The 13,051-nt window shown below is 59.1% G+C and overlaps 2 protein-coding genes across 6 annotated transcripts in view; one reads left to right on the top strand and one right to left on the bottom strand.

Moving 5' to 3' along the window:
• The window catches only part of ARVCF (ARVCF delta catenin family member), a 49,569-nt gene extending 46,087 nt beyond the window's left edge, over window positions 1-3,482 (top strand). Inside the window, exons 14-19 of one of the 5 annotated variants that reach the window (XM_040619587.1) lie at window positions 39-150; window positions 269-359; window positions 688-741; window positions 1,155-1,240; window positions 1,852-1,968; window positions 2,399-3,482. In XM_040619587.1, coding sequence (XP_040475521.1) covers window positions 39-150; window positions 269-359; window positions 688-741; window positions 1,155-1,240; window positions 1,852-1,956 — 448 coding nt within the window. In that variant the 3' untranslated portion in view covers window positions 1,957-1,968; window positions 2,399-3,482. Of the gene's footprint in view, window positions 1-38; window positions 151-268; window positions 360-687; window positions 742-1,128; window positions 1,241-1,851; window positions 1,969-2,398 lie in introns of those variants that run through there. The other 4 variants (XM_040619591.1, XM_040619589.1, XM_040619588.1 and 1 more) reach the window with 4 other exon arrangements.
• Window positions 3,483-4,089: 607 nt separating this feature from the next.
• On the bottom strand, window positions 4,090-10,069 carry COMT (catechol-O-methyltransferase). Its single transcript, XM_008697585.2, has 4 exons — window positions 9,765-10,069; window positions 8,733-8,926; window positions 8,262-8,393; window positions 4,090-4,903 (listed from the first exon to the last, which is right to left on the bottom strand). The coding sequence occupies exons 1-4, from the start codon at window positions 10,051-10,053 to the stop codon at window positions 4,703-4,705; spliced, it is 816 nt and encodes a 271-aa protein (XP_008695807.1). The 5' UTR covers window positions 10,054-10,069; the 3' UTR covers window positions 4,090-4,702.
• Window positions 10,070-13,051: the final 2,982 nt, after the last annotated feature.

The raw sequence follows: 13,051 nt of genomic DNA, 5'->3' as shown, positions 1-13,051 counted from the left end.
GGGGCCGAGTGCTGACCCCGCCCTGGGCCTGGCCTCAGCCAATCGGTACGCGAAGCGAAGGCCGCCTCCCACGTGCTGCAGACCGTGTGGAGCTACAAGGAGCTGCGAGGTGCCCTCCAGAAGGATGGCTGGACCAAGGCGCGCTTCCAGGTGCGGCCTGCCTGGCCTTTCTTTTCCTCTTTCACTTCTCCAGCCTAGGTCCCCCACAGGAGTGCCCCTGACCCCACACCCTGTCTGTTTTGTGCCCCCCCCCCACCCCCTTCCCCAGTCAGCTGCTGCTACTGCTAAGGGACCCAAAGGAGCACCGAGTCCCGGAGGCTTTGACGACAGCACCCTGCCGCTGGTGGACAAGAGCCTTGGTGAATACGGGTCGGGGCATGGAAACCTATCTCTGAGGTATAAGAGAAGCTGCTCCATTTAGGTGCAGTGCCCGGTGACAAGGCAGGTGAGGCTGGGGGCCCCTTGCCTGGCTTGCAGCCTCCTGCGACCTCTACACCCGTGGTGTCCACACTGATGTTAAGTGGGGGTGGGGGGGTGTCAGTGGCAGAGGCCTGGCAGAATGGCACAAAGATGTTAGTGACAAAGGGTAGCCAGGGTCACAGAGGCCAGCCCTGCTGTGGGTTTGTCTGTCCTGGTATCCCCACTGGTTCCTGCAACCAGCCAGCCAACCTGTCTTGTGCCTTGCAGATGGTGAGAAGCCAGGCAGCCGGGACGTGATCCCCATGGAGGCACTTGGCCCAGGTGAGTGCAGATACAGGGCTGCTTGTTTGGGGGGTGGGGGGCAGGGATGATGCTGAAATGGGCCAGGTGGTTTTGCCTTGTGTGTTTGGTGCTCGGAAAGCCTCCCAAGGAGGTGCTGGCTGGCAAAGAGATTTGGTTTAGGAGTGCTGCTGAGGGGGGTGGGTAGCCAGGGAGGGGTCAGTGCCCAGCCAAGGTCTCTGGTCTCTGGTCTGCCAGCTGAAGGGAGCTGGAGGGTTCTGAGCCACCATGGTGGGAAGACCTGGCCTAGGCCTCCAGCACAGTGCTGGGGCAGGCCAGGTGGGGGTTATCTCCCAATGCACCCTGTCCCAGGGGCCCCCTGTGTCTGGGCTGAGAGGGAGATCTGCTCCTGCCATGCCTGTCCCTCAGAGTTCTTCTCATGTCCCCACCCCAAGACGGATACTCCACTGTGGACCGGAGGGAGCGGAGGGCTCGAGGCAGTGACCCTACAGGGGAGGCCTCTGAGAAGGAACCGTTGAAAGTAAGTGGCTGTGGGCAGGTGCCTAGGGAGGTGGCGTAACTGGGGCATGCCCGAGACGGGCCCTGGCAAGGTGCTGAGTTTAGGCCACCCAGTCCACCCAGGTCCACCCAGGGCTGGGAGATGGAGCGTGGGGACTGGCCCTCTGCCTTGGGAACCTTATTGTCCGAACCAGTCTGTGGGTGCACGGGTTTGAAGCTCATACCCACTGGGAGAGAGGGGGCACGGGACAGAGGGCACTGCCCAGAACAATGCACAAGGGTCAGGGGAGTCTGAGCAAGCGTGTCTTCACCCTTCTCTGCCTGCCTGCCTGTGTGTGTGTGTGTGTGTGTGTGTGTGTGTATGGGGGGTGGTGGGGAGGACCCACTCTTGTCCTGCCTCCAGGGTGGCACCTGCCAACCTGTCCTGTGACAATCCCCTGGCTTTGGGCACAGGCCTTTGTGTGTCCACGTGTCAGTGTGCATCTGTGTGAGCCACACTAGCTCAGCTCCCCCGTCGTGTGCACCCCGGCTCTGGCCTCACCCACTGAGCAGCCCAGTCCGCACCCGTCAGCGCTGACTAACCTGCTCTGTTCTGCCTCTAATGCCCGCCTGCCCACTGCCTGTCCGCTGCAGCCTGACCCCGGCAGGAAGGTTCCTCCTGGGCCCAGCAGGCCTGCGGTCAGGCTGGTGGACGCCGTGGGGGACGCTAAGCCTCAGCCCGTTGACTCCTGGGTCTAGCTTGCATGCCTGGTACGTTCTCTCGTCTGGTTTTTCATTCAGCTGTTTTCCTGTCCTCTGGGAAGGGGCTTCTCGTTAATCTCTGCCGGCTGCATGTTCTGTCCCTTGGTGCTCCCTGGTGGGACTCCGGCTTCTAGCTCGGCAGGCTCAAGTGCCCATGTTAGGGACAGGCTGGGGTCTGAGATAGACATGCCCCCTTGGGCCTGCAGTCCCGGCTCAGGCACGGTGTCATCAGGGCCCAGAGGTAATGGGGCCAGAGCAGGGACGGGTCCCCCCATTTAAATGCCCCAAGCACAGTGCCCCCCAACGACCAGCAAGTTGGATTGGCCCTATTGCTCGGGGTCAGTCCATGCCACCCACTGCAGCTGCCTTTGTCCACACTTTCATTGGCCTAGCCTGCGGATGGGGCCGCCCAGCTTAACTTTCCCCTCTCCCTCCTTAGGTCTCAGGCCCAGCCGTTTGTTCTTAGGGACCTGATCATGGGAAGAAGGGAACTCCAGGGCCAGTCCTCACACACCCTGCTGTGGAGCTTGGAGCCCCCTGGCGGCAGGGGTTGGTAGCGCTTCTCGCCTGGGAGCCAGGGCCGGACATTCTGGACACACCTTCCTTCCCGCCCCTTGCTTCCTCCCTCCTAACTCCCTAGACTGAGTTAGCTGTTTACTGACATGGTGCTGTGTGCGAGTGAGAGAGAGAGAGAGAGAGAAAGCCAGTGGAACTGCCAGGGGGGGCCCAGGGAAGCGGCAGGACAGGGCACCTGGCTTTGGTTTGGGGCTGATGGTATAGAAGAGTGCTTTTGTGTGTTGGGCCCCAGAGGAGCCTGGCAGGCAGGCCCTGAGGGCAGGCAGCAGGGAAGGGAGGAGGGGGGCTCAGAGAAGGAGTTTGACTCTGGAAGGTAGAGGGGATCCACTGGGCTCTGAGTCCCACCCTGCATGGCAGGCAGACCACGGGAGGGGGCTGGCCCACGCAGAGAGGCTTTGGAGGAGCAAAACGGGGGTCAGGCTGTGCTTGCCCCCACCGTGCCCTCGGCTCCATGGAACCCCAGTGCAGCAGGAGCCTTCCCTGAGTGACTCTGGCCTGGCTGTGGCTACCAAACCCTGTCTGCCGGCCCTGAGTCACACCTCCAGGACTGACCTTCGGCAGCAGCGGGGGACTGCTGCCTAGTGCCTGCTGTTTGTGACTTAAAAACAGAAGAAAAACACTGACAAAAAGCATTAAAAACAAAACCAAAATAAGACTGTATTGGTAAACACCTAAATTTTTGTAAGAAAATTTAAAAATTAAAAGCAACAAAGGAAATCCCTGTCTTCTGCGGCTCAGATCTCTTGCCACAAGCTGCTTGCTCTTCCCTGCCTGCCAGGTGGGGAATGGGTGGAGGGGGCCCCTGGGTGTCCATGTGCTATGTCCAGAGGGGGCTCACTCCCAGGCCCCAGGGGTGTTTATGCACATATCCTCCTAGGCTCACTGCTATCCCCTTTCTGCACACACACAGGTGAAGGCTTGCTTCTGGGTAGTTAGCTGGGCCCTGAGTCCCATGGTGGTGTCCTGGCCAGAGGCTGGTCTGCACACAGGTGGGCTCAGCCAGGATGGGGGGGGGGAGGTGGGGGGGCGGGATCCCTGGGGAGCCTCTGAGGCAGCTAGGGGGCCTTGGAGCCAGAAGGCCAGGGTTGGGACTGGGGATTTAGGCAGATGCAAAGCAGTTCTACTTCCCGTGAGAGCCGGGCAGCTGGAGAAGTGCCAGAGCTGACCTGAACCCAGTCTTCCATAAACAAGGCCGAGTAGGACTGGGGAAGTTGCATCTACTCAGTGCCACACAGGGACCCCAAGGGGCCAGGTGCCAGAGAGCTCATACCCCGCACTGTGGTGGGGGCCCCATGTCCACCGTTCCCTAGTGCTTGCTTGGTCAGAGATGGACAGGAAGGCTGACCAACTGCCCTGTTCCAGTTTCCCAGGACAGCCTCCAGATGGGGACTCACCTCAGCCTGCTGACATCCCCATGGGGATGCAGCAGGTAACCTCAGCCTGGCCAGTGTTAGCATCCAGTGAAGGGGAGCACTGGGTGTGGTCCCAGAGCTGAGGGCACCACAAGAAAGAAGGAGCGGGGGAGCAGTTAAAAAGAAACACTGAGTTGATCTATTTAAATATTAAAAATTTTAATTTCTCTTTTAGCATTTTTTAAACATGATACTGGTGTACAGGATTATTAATAGCTGATTTTAGTAAAGAGGTTGCATTTCATTCTTAAAAAGGAGGTGAAAGAACTCAGGAATCACAAGTGGGTGTGAGTTGTTGGGCACAGTGCCATCACTGAGGCATTGCTGCCACCTGGTGACAGCAAACCTCAAGGACAGACTGCGAGTGCACAGCCCACCAGTTTCCAAACGTTCCCACTTCCAGCGTCCACTGCATATGTCAATGCCTGAAGACCCATCCATGTGAGAAACCCTACTGATTGAAATGCTGGTGGGAGTGAGAAACACACCTTCACGGGTCCTGATTTGGTATTTACAAATACACTTTACAGATTTATTGCAGTGATTTTAAATGGTGAGCTGGCTGCACTTGGGGTAGACCAGGGGTGACAGCCCAGAGTCGCCACGTAGAGGGACCAGGGCCGGCAGGCTTTGGGCTCATAGCCCCCCAGTGTGCTACACTTGACCCCAGAACTGCAAAAGCGGGTTGGCAGGAGCACAGCCCTTGCACCCTTCATAACCAGGCTTGGCAAGGGATGCTGGAGCAGGGCGGGTAGTCAAGGCTGTGTTGGGCTCCCCGGGCCCAAGTAGACCGCCTTCTCCAAGCCATCCACGGTCTTTGCGTATTCCAGGTATGAGGTGAAGTGCGTGCACTCAAAGCGGCTGTTCCCGCGCACGTATGCCAGGAATTCCGGTGTGCCTGGGCAGATGACGTTGTCGGCCAGCAACACTGTCCCCTTCCTTAGCAGGCCACACTCCTGCGGGGGACAGATGGTGGGAAAGGGTGAGAGTGACAGGTGCCCAGCAAGCCAGTCCCAAACTGGGAGGATGGGTGCTCCTGGCTAGATGGTGGCTGCATCTACCAGCCTGTGCCTGGCCTGGAGTCAGCCCCACTCCAGCTCCTGGGGTCCCAAGGGTCTCCCCACTGCTTTCCATCTCTCTGGCAGCTGAGCACAAGTCCTGCCACCAGAAGGTGGTTCTGTGAGGGAAACTCTTTTGCTCTTCATTAGGTCCTGCGTCCCCAGCCCCTAGAACAGCGTGAGGCAGGCACACAGTAGTTGTTCAGTGATGCTAGCCGGATGAGTAAGTGGAAGAGACAGTGGAGCCAGGATTCGGGCCATAGGGCCGACTCGAGGCCGGTGAGTCCTTCAGTTACCCGCGGCCAGGAACACGTGGCTTTTCCAGGTGAGATGCCTGGTGCCCAGCGCACAGGCTACTGTGCGGTGTCACTGGAGGTCCTCACCGGCCCGACCAGGGTGACCCTGCAGGGATGGAGGCGGAGGCAGGGCAGACCTCACCACCCAGAAGCCTGCCCCTTGGGGGTTTGCTCTGGCCTATGAGACACCCCATCTCTACCAGCACCTGGGCCTGGCTCTGCAGAAGGAAGGAGCCGCTGGACCCGGCCAGGGTGGTACGCTGGGGGCAAGGCTGCCTAGATTATAGGAAACAACAGAAAGCTTGAGAGGAAATGCTTGCCTGTGGGAGATGGGCAGACCAGGGCAGTGGTCACCCCAGTTGCCTTGTCCTAGATATAACTTTGGAAGCATAGAGCTGCTTTTTCACATGATCATAAAAGTTAAAAAAAAAAATAAGCAATCCGAAACATCAAAAGCAAAATCAAAGTGACCCCAGGCATGTCTCAAATTGCCAACAGGACCACATGCAATGGAGCATCTCTAAGTGACTTAAAAACACGGGCTTTAACTCTGCACTCCTCCAAGGATGTGGCCTAGCACAGAGTCTTACAAGTGTCTCAGTTCTCCTAGTGGCCGTGGTCACTTCCAGCCTTTGGGCTGCGGGGGAAGCCAAGGGTCCCCTGCCAGGGTGGAAAAGAGCTGTGAGGTCAGTGAAGCTAGGGACAACCCATGGGCTGGAATTTGAACAGAAAGTACCACTGTGAATCATAGAGCATTTCCTCATATAAAAAGAAAGCTCCCTAGCAGCCTTGGCTAGAAAGACCTAGAATGGAGAGCTGTCCCGGAAGACGCGCCCCTGGCCCAGGCCCCAGAAAGGCAGGTCAGCTCTCCAGCTGGAAGTGGACAAGGTAAGCAGGAGCCGCCTTCAGGCACGGCTGGCCTCAGATGGGACAGTCAGTGGCCTGAAAGTCATCAGACACTGAAAACCAATGAGTTGACCAGGAAAGAAGGAACGTAAGAAAGCAGCTTTGGGCACGTTTGGAGGGTGCTGGGGCCTACGCACCCTTGAGGAAGCTGTACGGAAGGGGGAACAAGGCAGCACCTATCCTGCCTTTCCCCAGCCATCACAGCCTCCCAACAGAGGACGCAGACCCCTCAGAGAATTTGGGCTGGAAGCCTACCGCGTCTGAGCAAACCTGCTGCGTGAACCCCTGCGGGGAGGAAACAGCCGCCAGGGGACCAAGCAGCCCATCCTGGAGGTGGTTTTAAACTGCGTCCACAGTTCCTCTTCTGCTAGCTGTGCGCTGGGCTTAGTGACTCGCTTCTAACAATGGCAAGGAGGCAGAAGGGACAGTGTATGCCTTCAGAGACACCATGGCTCCCCTGTTGCCCCTTCTGTTTCCGTGTCCCATCCCTGGCTGTAGGGAAAGCCAGCGCCACGTTGCGAGGACACCCAAGCAGCCCTGTGGGGAGCCCGGGAGACACAGCACTGAGGCGTCCTCAGAGCAGCCATCCGATTTCACATTGCCACCTGCCCCTGCCAGCCCCCCAAGCCCCAACCGAGAGAGGTACAGCTGGGCCACTGCACAGCCAAGCGAGGCTGACCCGGCAAAAGCCGAGGGCCCGCAGAGCCCAGCTGCAGGGCTAAAGAACGCGTGTTTAAAAAGCACAGCCATTCCCAATTCGTGACTTCTTTTCTTTTGAGATAATTACCAGCTTTGAACAAGCAGCACTGAGAAAACTATTAGTTTCCTAGTTACTAAACGGCAATATTTGCTACTTCTCTATAAATGCAGGCCCTGCAATTATCACGTACACCAGAGCTCCTGAAATCCCTCCCTCCCAGTGCAGGCCCGGCTGGGTTGGCTGCCTGGCCTCTGCCTTCAACACCTGATTTCCAGGTTCACGCCCCCCGCCTGGGGATAGGCCTCCCCCTGGCCAGCTGTGCTCCCCAGAGGTACCTGGCTCCTGGCCCACGGGTCTCCTTGCCATCCCCCCACTGAGCACCTGTCTCAGCATTGACCAGTCCAACTTCTAGCCCCTGGCTCCACCCGCCCCCCCGCACTCTCAGAGCTCAGCATCTCCGTGGGCTTGCTGGGGCTGCACCACCCTCTCTATGGCCATCCCTCCCCACCCTCCACGCACCCAACAGAGATCTCTTCTGGGGACAGATCTAACCTTGTCCTTACCTGCTTAAAACCCCCCATGTTCCCACCGGTCACGTAGCGTTCAAGGCCCTCCATGTGTGGCTCTGGCCCACTGCCCCAGGTCTGCCCATCCCCACAACCACTGGGTGCAAGGTCCTGCCCAGCCTCCCGCCATGGCTCCGGTAGCCATGCATCCCACGCTCACAGTCCCTCTGCACCGGGCAGAGTGGCCAGCCCATGGGGAAACTGAGGTGGGTACACATGGGATAGACAACGTGGAATGACTCCATGCTGACCGCCAGGAGGGGAAGGCCGTGGTGGGACAAAACAGCCCAAGCCCCTGGGGGAGGGCCAAGTAGCCCCTAAGTGTGACCTTGACCGCCCAGGTGGGGGAAGGTAGTGATCATCGATATTAAGCTGTGTGTGTCAGCTCATTAAGGGCCCATCCAATGCCCCACGTGGGCATGAGGCAGCCTCACTGCTCCCCACTTGGGGCTGGCCAAGCAGCGGCACTGAGGGCTGGGACAGGATGGGGTGTCAGGATAGGGACACAGGGGTGGAGGGGGATGCACAATAGGGAGCCTCAGGGGCAAACAGGCAGGAGATGCCATGGTGCTCACCCCTCCCTGCCACCCCAGCGCAGGCCACCTAGCGAGCCCGGCCACCTCCTGCCTAGAACCCCCTTCCTCCCATCTCCGTGCCACCCTCGAAGCCGCCTCTGGCCCTCCACACTCCCTGCCCAAATCACCTCTGCTGCCAGGGCCAGCCAGGGCAGCCCCTGCACCAGCAGCCGGCAAGGAGGCCCATGTGGGCCAGACGGCTGCACAGCTCACCTCCAGGAGGAGCGTGTCCGGCAGGTACCGGTCCTTCCAGTGGTCGAGGAAGACCATGTCTACCTTGTCCACGTCATATTTTTTCTTCAGCTGGGGGATGAAGTCCTGGGATGCCCCGACCACCACGGTGACCTGGAACGGCACAGCGGGGCCCATACTGACAGACTGCCCTGCCTGGACACTGGCTCGAGTGTCATCACCAGTCTTCTTTGGGGTTCTGGAGAGATAAGTCCCCCCTCTTGGGAGCAGCCTTGGGAGTTTCCTGCTCCGTGGAACAGGGTGGCAAGAACTCCCTCACAGAGCTGCTGGGCATTCCGTGGAACCTGGCCTGGGAGGCACCACGAGGCCAGGTACAACAGGGTGAATGCGGCCTTGAACTGTGCTGGGCCACCCAGCCCCTTCCCCTCCCCCCCCGCACCGGGCCCCAGGTGCTTCAGTGTCTGCAGTCTTCCCCCCGGGGCGACAACACACCCTGTCCTGCAGGCCCGCAAAGTCCAGCATCTGCTGGGTGATGGCGGCGAAGTCGGGGTTGAGCTCAATGGTGAGCAGGCGGGCCCCGGGCTCCAGCAGGCGGCCCATGCGCACGGCCGAGTAGCCGCAGTAGGCGCCCAGCTCCAGCAGCACCGACGGCCGCTGCTCCCGTACCACTGCATCCAAGATCTGGCCTGCGGGGCAGAGGAGACGGTGAGCGCAGACAGAGCAAGGCCATCTGCTCCTGGACCTGCTCCTTCCAGACTGAGCTTCGGCCCCTACCGATGCCTGCCTCCCCATCGCCCCCCATCGCACCAAACACACCCTCCCTCCAAGCTTCCAGGGTCCCTCAGGCCTCTGGGGCTCAGCACACACGGTCCCTCTTTCACATGGCTCCTGACTGACCCCAACTCGTCCTAACCCAGAGTTGCCCTCTGTGGAAGCCCTCACTCCACCGCGCCCAGGGGCTGCACTCAGGTCCTCCCTGGTCCCCTGGACTGGACACTGTCAGAGGCTCCAAGGGGACTGGACAGTGGCTAGCCTCTGTTCCCAGGGCCCACCTCCCAGGGGTGCAGCACAGCGCATGTGGGTGCCCCAGCCTGGAGTCCAGAGGTCAGGAGGCGGCCCCGGGGCCTGCAGAGTCCAAGGAGCTCTGGACACCCCCATGCCCACCAGGGACAGCTAGGAGCCCCCCACTGCTGTCCATCACCCAGCTCCATCAGCGGGCATGCCAGTGCCAGGCCAACCAACTGATGCTGGCCGAGCCACTGTGTGGCAAGGAAGGGTCCTGGGCGGTTTATCGAATGTCCGTCCCTCCCCACGAGGACAGTGATGTGGATGTCGGGGTTTCTGCACAGCCCTTGCCCCTGGCCGGGGAGCAGCTGGGTGAGTAGCTCGGCCTCCAGGGCTCTAGGCCAGCCCCCACCCCAACAGCCAGAAACACAGTGACAACAGGCCTCCCCTTTGCAGGCTGCGTGGCCGCCCCCAAGGTTCCCTTTGCCGTGCCCACTACCTGCTGGCCGGGCCGCCCACCTTTCTTGTCACCCACGTTCATAGCCCACTCCTTCTGCGAGCAGTAGGTATCGATGGCCTCGAGCACACTCTGTGGGTCCCCGGCCACCGCGTGCTGCAGCACATGGCGCAGGATACGCTGCTCCTTGGTGTCGCCCATGACCAGGTTGTAGGCGGGCTGCAGCACCAGCTCGTTCCAGAGGATGTAGACCAGGCCCCAGCCCCAGCGGCACCGCACGCAGAGCACCACCACCAGCAGCGCCAGGCCCAATGAGAAGGCTGCCAACAGCAGGGGTGGGGCCTCCAGCATCTGACATAGGGCAGGGAGAGTGTGGGGTGAGGAGGCGGGGTGAGAAGGGGGAGGGAAGCGGGCCAGGTGAAGGGCGCAGGGCGCGGCTGACTTCCGCGCAGACCTGCCCCTCCCGGCGTACCCACCCTCTCCTCAGTTTGGGGGTGCTGCTGTTGCCCGCCCCCCTTGCCGAAGGGCCCTTCAAGAGGCTAGCCATGTGTCCCAATTGCCCGGCTCATCTCAGTGCCAGGGGAATGCAGACCTCCTGCCCCCAAACAGCTTCCCGCCCCTGGGGCTGCTCCCTCAGGCGCACAGAGCAGATGCTGTGTCTGGCCATCCTGCCTGGGGCCCCTGCTGGTCACAGCCCTCCTCCCTGGGTACTCTCCCAGACAGCCCCGGTGGAGGCGGGCACAGGGGAGGCCCCGTCCGTGTACAGCTCTCCCGGGTCCTCGCACCAGGAATAGTCTGGGAGACTCCTGTGGCCCTTTACGTGAGTTTCCAGGTAAGAAAGCAGACGGTCCCCAGGCCAGGCACACAGGGCAGAGACCCACTCACCACTCCCCTCGGGGCCAGCCACACGTGGTGCATCAGCCCTGGGTGAAGGCTGGCCCTGCTGCCTGCACCACAGGTAAGGGAGACCCCTGGCTGTAGCAGACTCCCCCAGGGATGGCACCAATTCCCCCTGGCGAGCCCCCTCAGGTAGCCTGGGATCTAGTCAGACGGGGCCCTAGAGACACGGCAAGGTTGAGCCCCTCAGCCCTGGGCTCCTGGGCTGCACAGGGCAGAGTTCGCGATATTCTGAGCAGATGCTCAGATTTGAGGCCAGACACCTTATAAAATGGGAAAGGACAAAATAAAGAGGAACACGGGAAGCTTCTGTCGGGGCCGATGGTCACTCACAAGGAAGGGCCACGGAAGCCCAGCAACCACAAAGGACCTTGCTCATCCGGGAGAGCAGGCAGGCCGAGAGCCTGGGTGGGAAGAGCACTTGAGGGCCGCTGAGGGCTCTCAACCCCACCACGCTGGACCATGAGGAGACAGCGAGGGTTTGGGGAGCAGGGCAGAGGAAGCGGAAACCGAGGCTCTGCCCCAGGTGAGTGTGAACACCCAGATTCTGGTGTTTTAGGCCATGTGGCCTATTTACACGGAACACTTTGTCAACGGGTCAGAGTACGCACACACAATGGACCCCAATCCTTGGCTCCCACTTGCTTTTCTGCTCCAGGGCCCACCCTGACCTTCAGAGCCACTCTCCCAGCCGGCTCCTGCCCTCCGTGCTGAAGGATGACGGGTCTGTGCACTCCTTCTCTGAGCTCAGCAGCAAAGCAGAGAAATTTTGTGCAGGATTCTTTTGCCTTTAGATATCACCGACAGAAACTACAACCTGAAAATGACCAGGGTCCAGACATCTGGGCCGCTTCCTCAAGGCCAGCCTTGCCCACTGAGGCAGCGCTTCACCCTTCTGTCCTCCGAGAGCTGAAAGCCCCAAAGAGGTAGTGAGATGTCAGCCTGGGACACCAGGGACACAGATGACAGCAGAAGGCCTGAAGGCCTGAGCAGGTGTGGCAGATCTTGGCTCGAGTGTGGTGCCCCAGCCTGGGGTGCACCCTGGGCCCCACCATGCCAGAAAGAGTGTAAATCAGGTGTCCTGTCTGCCGTGGCTCCAGGACCCACACTGGGCAAGGGCCCCCGAGAGGCAGCGGGCACCCCGACCCAGGAGGTCGGTGAAGGGAAAACATCGGGGGAGGGTACAGTGGATAAGGGCAGAGTATCTCTCTTCTAGGGGACAGGTGACAGGGAACAGTGAGGGGAGACTCCTGCAGCCTGAAGGAGCTGGAACTTTCTACTGCTTCGGATTTCCTAACCACACGCCTATGTCGCTTTGTCAATACTATTATTCCCTGTAGTAGTGTTTGGGTGATGATGGAGTGGGCCACTCTGTTTTATTCTCCACATTTAAAAAAATATCCAGTAAATGTTGGAAATAAATATCAAAAGTACGAAGTAATATTCTACTTAGGTAACCAATTGCTTGCTGGACCCTGGAGTCATAAACTATAAATTTCAATCTCCGTAATACTTGGATTGTGTTGAAAATCTGGCTTGTAAATTTCTCATCTCTAGGTCTGTCTGTTTGCACAGCGCTATGTGCCTCAGGGCCGACAGGAGGGCACAGGGCGGGGCCAGACCTGGGCGGGGCCAGACCTGGGCGGGGCCAGACCTGGGCGGGGCCAGACCTGGGCGGGGCTTTGCTTTGGCTCTGAGTCCTGGTAACCTAAAGACATGCAAACAGAAAGGGCAATGCTGGGACTTTAAACCCCTCTGGGGGGAGGGGGATCATCAGGAGGATAAAGGAAACTCAACCCCTGGCCAGGAGGCCAGAGCACGGAAGCCAAGTGGTACTCTCTGATCCTCTCTGTTTTGTATGTGTTCACAACGAGCCATAAGGGAAAGTTTTTAAGTGGCTCGCCGAGCACAGTTTCAAACATGGTTTCTTGACCACATCGAGGGTTGGAGGCAAAGCTTCGGTGCAGGATCCTGGGTCTCCTATCTCTCGTGGCTGTTGACCTCAGGGCAGTGGTGGCAGTGGTGGGAGAAGCTGCTCACGGACTTCAGGGTTTGGCTGAAGAGGCTAGGCCCTTATAAGGCTTCCACAGATGATACACTTAGTATCATGAGAGCATGAAAGAAATAAAGGGAGACACAAATTAATGGAAAGACATTCTATGTTCATGGACTGGAAGATTTGATATTGTTAAGATGTCAACATGAAAGTCATCTACAGATAAATGCAATCCCTATCAAAATTCCAATGCCATTTTTTGTAGGAATAGAAAAATCCTCCTAAAGGTCATTTGGAATCCGAATAGCCAAAACGACCTGGAGAAAGAACAAAGTTGTCCTGATTTCACAACTCACTACAAAGCGACAGTAATTAAAACAGTGTGGTGCTAGCACAAGGTAAACATACAGACCAACAGAACAGAACTGAGAGGCCAGCAAAAACTCTCATGGCTAT

The sequence above is a fragment of the Ursus maritimus genome, unplaced genomic scaffold, assembly GCF_017311325.1.
Source record: "Ursus maritimus isolate PB19 unplaced genomic scaffold, ASM1731132v1 scaffold_33, whole genome shotgun sequence".
NCBI lineage: Eukaryota > Metazoa > Chordata > Mammalia > Carnivora > Ursidae > Ursus > Ursus maritimus.
Note: the sequence above shows the minus strand (reverse complement) of the source record. Positions and strands in the feature narration are given on the sequence as shown.

Coding starts and splice junctions, on each gene's coding strand:
- COMT (XM_008697585.2), bottom strand. CDS start 10,053: ATGCTGGAGGCCCCACCCCTGCTGTTGGCAGCCTTCTCATTGGGCCTG. Junction 8,927..9,764: donor GAACGTGGGTGACAAGAAAG/GTGGGCGGCCCG, acceptor TCTGCCCCGCAG/GCCAGATCTTGGATGCAGTG. Junction 4,904..8,261: donor CGGACACGCTCCTCCTGGAG/GTGAGCTGTGCA, acceptor TGTCCCCCGCAG/GAGTGTGGCCTGCTAAGGAA.